Consider the following 5,175-nt stretch of genomic DNA (forward strand, 5'->3'; position numbering starts at 1 on the left):
TCGCGCGCGGCAGCGTCGACCGCACGGCCTACTCGCCCAAGTACTCGCTCTCTTTTATGTCCCACCATGCAGAGCGCATCTCTCTCTCTGTTTGTGCGAGGCGTGAACCGCGCCATTCCGCATTCGCTCTCACCTGGCACCACCCTGTCTGCACGTCTTGCGTGCGCGTGAACAGGGCCTGGCCCTATCGCCAAACGGCTCTGCTCCTCCTCTTGTCTGGCAGCAATCGCAAGCTGCGGCACAGGCCGCGTTGGCGCAGAGGAGGCGGCAAGCCTCAACGCGCCTACCCGTGGCATACCGCCGGATCGGGCCAAGACTAAGGCTGCAGGCGTCGGCCCCGGCTGCTGCGAGGGCCCTCCCTTGAGGTGTCCATCTTATGTGCAGTGGGGCTACAACTGTAGCGCGTCGGCAGGATCCCCAAAACCGACGTAAACCCCCCCAAAATTGAATTCGACCGCCCAAAGCTGCCCCCCCCCCCCGCAAACACACCGCCTCCAAGCGTGGGCTCTAGGCTCCAACGCAGGCGCCCACTGTCGCGCAAAAAAACCCAACCAAATGTATGTAGTAAGTGAAGAACAGTCAGGCTCGGACTGGACCATCGACTGGGCCAAAGGGACTGTCACTGTTCACGGCTGCACGCTGCACGCTTGACGTGTGCGAACAGGCGGCGAGCTCATGCCCACGGCGTGGGGCCAGTCGTCCGCCCTGCAGCGGCTCCTCAGCGGCGGCAAGCCCGAGGAAGAGGACTCGCGGAGCCGCAGTCAGAGTCCCGGGTGGTGGGACCGCGATCGCGGCCGCAGCCGAGAGCGTGAAAGCCGCCAAACCAAGGACTATGACCGCGAATACGACCGGGCGCAGTTCCGCGGCCAAGACCGCGACCGCGACCGCGATCGCGACCGCGACCGCGACCGCCGCCGCCGCCGCTCTCCCAGCTACGATCGCCGTCGCCGCCGTTCTCCCAGCTACGACCGGCGCCGCCGCCGCTCGCCGAGCCGCAGCGCCAGTCGGGAGCGACGGCGCGACCGCAGCCGCGACCGCAGCCGGCGCGCCCGGCGATCGAACGACCGCGACCGCGACCGCGACCGCCGCCGCCGCAGCGAGAGCCGCAGCGGCAGCGAGGAAGCAAAGCGGCCCGCGGCAGCAGATGCGGCGGCCGCACCCGCCTCCGAGCAGCCGCCCAAGCCGCCCGCGGGCGAGGGGGAGCCGCCGCCTCCGCCGCCGCCTCCGCCGCAACCGCCGTTGCCGCCACCGGCACCGGCAGCGGAGCCCGCGCCACCGCAGTGACGGTGCCCGGGCCGGGGAGTCTCGCTCGCAGGCTTCTCGGCCGCGGCGCAGGGAGGGCCATCCGCGAGGGTGTGGGACCGAACTGCCGTGACGGGCAGCTCTCGGGTTTGGCTGCAGGGGCGCGGCGCTAAGCAGGGCCTCCCATGGCCATCACCAGGCTTGGGGCGGCGGAGAGGGGGGGTCATTCCACGCGCGCGTGCGGTGGGTGTCAGCCGAGCCCTCCGGCGCTCGCGCCAGGGGGTAGCGAGAGCGGGTGGTGTCCGACCGTACCCAGTCGAGTAACTGCGCACACTAGTGGCTATCTCGGTCGCGACTGTTGGGTCGTATCGCGTATGTCGAACGCGGAGATCGACTCCTCAGTGTCGATTGTGTCCTGCGCGGCGGGTCTCGGCGCCCCAGAGCGCTCTGCTCCTTTTCCCTATTGCTATCGTATGAATCTCCGCCGTCCTGAGAGCTGAGTTACCCTATACCCTCAAACTCGAGTGAGGTGTCCTCTTGTTTCTCTGACAGAGTGGACAGCGGACAGTATAAAACTCCGCCGTCCTGGGCGCTCCCGTCGCCCGCTGGTCGCCCGCCCCAGCACTGGGGGGGGCGGCGTGCGCTTTGTTACGAGGCATTAGGGTAGCCACCAGCACCTCAGGCAGCTCGGGAGGCGGCCCAGCCGCGAGGTGCGGCCGAGGCCCGTCCGCCGGCCGAGCAGTGCTGCTTGCCGGCCGGCCTTGAAGCGCCCCGGCCGCTGCGGCGCGAGCGGAGCCAAGGCCAGCCTTGAAGCGCCCCGGCCTTGAAGCTTCCGCCTCGCCGCCCGCTTGAGAGCCGGCTCAGGTGGCTCGCACTCCCCCCGGAGGGCGGTGGCCATGGAGAACGCCTCGCCCGGCCCGCCGCTCGAGGAGGCGGTCCCCGGCTTGAAGCTGGTCGGAAGCCCTACAGGGACGCAGCAGGGACCGTCAGGCCGACTCCCCCTCCTCCCGCCCCGCCCTCCGTGTCTGGCGACCCATCGCCGCCATCGCCGCCATCGTCGCCTCCTCGTCGTCGTCGAGCGCTGCGCCGGCCGCGGCGACCTCGCCGCGCTGCGCCGCTGCGGGTGCGTCGCCGTCGCCGCTCGCTGATGCAGCCCGCACCGCCTCGCTCGCCCCCGCCCTCGCCGCCTCGCTCGCCGCACCCCTCGCACAATCGTGCTCCCACCCAGCGGTCGTCCACCGCCAAGCCGGCTCGGGCGAGGCGAGGGCGTCCGCCTCGGGCGCAAAGAGCCAGCCGCCCTGCCCCGGCCGCCACCGCCAGGCTGCGAAGTCGAGCCGGCCGCAGAACGGTTGCGAGCTCGCCAGCTGCCCTATCGGGCCGTCGCCGCCGTCGCCGCCGTCGCCGCCGTCGCCACCGCCGCCGCCGTCGCCACCGTCGCCGCTGCCGCCCGCCGCCTGCCGCCCGCCCGCCCCCCGCCCCGCCCCCTCCCCCTTCTCCCCATTGAGCTTCTCCTCCTTCAGCTGCCGCAGGAACTCGGCGCGCGCGGCCCGCTGCTCCTTTTGCGCGCGGCTCGGCTGCAGCGCCTCGAAGGAGCGGCCTGCCGCCGGGGGGGAGGGAGTAGTCAAGGCCACGCTGCGGGGGGCGCCCTCGACCGGAGCAGCGAGCCGGGGGCGAGCGGGGACGAGCCCGGGGCGAGCGGGGGGCGATCCGGGACGAGCGGGGGCAGCACCAATCCGCTCTCCGAAGCCGAGGGCGCCTCCCAAGTAGACGTCGAAGGCGGCACCGCGCGACTTTCGGCGCGGCGGCTGGGAGCCGTGCCCGCTCCGCCGCTCGTGCCGCGCGCGCTGGAAGCGGAGGGCGGCGGCGGGGTCCGGGAGCCCTATTCGGTATCGTGATTGAACGCTGATTACGCGGGGGTCCTCGGGCGCTGCGCGGGCAGGGAGAGGCGGCCCTGGGCGGGGTGGGCGGCGGAGGGCGGGCTAGTGGCGAGAGCGGGTGGGCGGTGCACTCGCCGGGAGGGGCCGGGGAGGCGGCAGCAGGGGCGGGGAGGGTCAGCGGAGGCGGGCGGCGCCGGTGCGCGCCTGCGGCACACTCAAAGTAGGCGAGCTTGGCCGAGGCGGGTGTTTCGGCGGCAAGGTCAGGGGCCAGGCCGACGCCGCGCAGGCAGTCGGCGAACGAGTCGTGGGTGAGGGTGTGCGAGTGGGAGAGGCACGAGCCTAGGGTGAGGGGGGGCTCGTCTTAGGGTGAGGGGGGAGGGTGGAGGCGAGTGGGCGAGGCACGAGCCGGGCAGCACGACAAAGCAGAGGCCGCCCACCCGCAGCTGGCCCCGCATGCACACGAGCATGTCGAAGCGGCGCCGCGCGTCCGGCACGCAGTTGAGCACCTACTCCACACACCTCGCCGCGCTCGCCACCGCTGGCTTTCTCTGGGAGCTGCGGTTTGTATCAGCAGCGCGCCATCGAGCAGACGAGTGCGTCGTACGGCCGCGAGGCGCCGCTTGCCTCCAATGCACCGCCGAGAGGCAGCGTCAGGAAGTCGCGCTGCTCGATGCGCGCATCCTGCGAGTTGAGGTCGAGCGCACGGACGTGCAGCCCCGGCGTGTCGAGCAGCTGCGTGTTGATTGCGCCAATCTCGAGCACGTGAGGCGGCGGCTTGCCGGCGGCGAGGACGCCGTGGGCGCGAAGCCGCCGCGCGACCCAGCGGCTGGTGGAGTGCAGGGCGGTGTTGAACTGGGATGCCTGTTGGTATGCGTCCACGCCGCCGATCGCCTGCAGCTCCGCAGCACACTTGGCGCGCTCGTCGCTCGACGTGGTGTGGTGAAGCCGCTCGGTGATGCGGTGGTACTCGCTCGTCACCTTCCTCGCGTGCTTCCGGCTCTTGATTCGCTTTGGGAGCGGGACGATGGAGAGGCCCATCCGCAAGCAGAGCCGCAGCCGCTCCTCGCTGCTCGGATGTAATTCTTTTTTTGGCATGGAGACGCGAAGCCACAGGTGCGCCCTCGGGCTTGCCCGCCTCCGGCTCGGCGACGGTGCAGCTCTCACGCCTTCTCGACCACGGGATCGAACGCCGGGACTGGTCGCCCCGCCGCGGATCCAAGTTTCATCGGAGGACGCCGCACAAAAGGCGCGCGGCAAGGCTTTGGCGTGTCGTTCGTTCGTTCGTTCGTTCGTTTGTTGCACTTGCACGTGCACGCACGCGCGCGTACGCGCGCACGCGTTCGCTCACGCGAAGGCGCGAAGCGCCGACCTGTCCTCGAACCTGCCACAAGTGGCCGCTCGAAAGAGCTGCGTGCAGCTCCTGCCGCCACACATGGGCGATACTGTGCCTCTGCTGAAACCACACCCTATATACGAGGGAATACTAGGTACGCTTTACGCCCATCGCCGCGCGGCGGCGACGAGACGAACCAGCTCGCACTCGACTCCACCTCGAACAGGTATGCCTCCCTGGTAGGAGTAGACCATTACCAGTCTGACTGGTACCAACGCCCTCAGAGAGGCACCACTTCTCGGGGAGGGGGCGCGTCCGCCCAGCGGCCAGCGCCCCCTCTTCGCACAGCGGGCGTACCCGCAGCGCCCGGGGAGCGAGCGTCCGCTCTGCGGCCAGCCCGCTCTCCCCGCGTGGCGACGACTGCTCTCAAGAGACAGTCTGCACTCCGCCTATTGGCGAGCTCTTCACGGAGCAGAGCACCTCTCCAGTCCCGAAACAGGGCACGCTCGCTGCTGTCGGGGCCCATGAAGCGTGGATCGCGTGCCTGGCGGCGTGCGAGGAGGTCGACAAAAACACGCCGCAGTCGGAGGCGATCAAGTTCAGGGACGCAACTCGCTTCATCTCGATCTCCCAGTTCGGCGCTGCTAGATGGCTCGACATGCGCCCTGCCCCACTTGGGGGCCATGACCGATCTCGAAGCAGCGACGGCAGGAGCCACGCACC

General features: G+C 70.6%; 1 protein-coding gene across 1 annotated transcript; it reads right to left on the minus strand.

Annotated features, from left to right (window-relative positions):
• Positions 1-1,900: 1,900 nt before the first annotated feature.
• EMIHUDRAFT_243252 (hypothetical protein) lies at positions 1,901-4,214 on the minus strand (the record flags this gene model as incomplete). Its single annotated transcript, XM_005771505.1, has 5 exons — positions 1,901-2,205; positions 2,453-2,563; positions 2,972-3,086; positions 3,557-3,625; positions 3,711-4,214. The coding sequence occupies 5 exons, from the start codon at positions 4,212-4,214 to the stop codon at positions 1,901-1,903; spliced, it is 1,104 nt and encodes a 367-aa protein (XP_005771562.1).
• Between the last annotated feature and the right edge of the window lie 961 nt (positions 4,215-5,175).

The sequence above is a fragment of the Emiliania huxleyi genome (assembly GCF_000372725.1).
Source record: "Emiliania huxleyi CCMP1516 unplaced genomic scaffold EMIHUscaffold_382, whole genome shotgun sequence".
NCBI lineage: Eukaryota > Haptophyta > Isochrysidales > Noelaerhabdaceae > Emiliania > Emiliania huxleyi.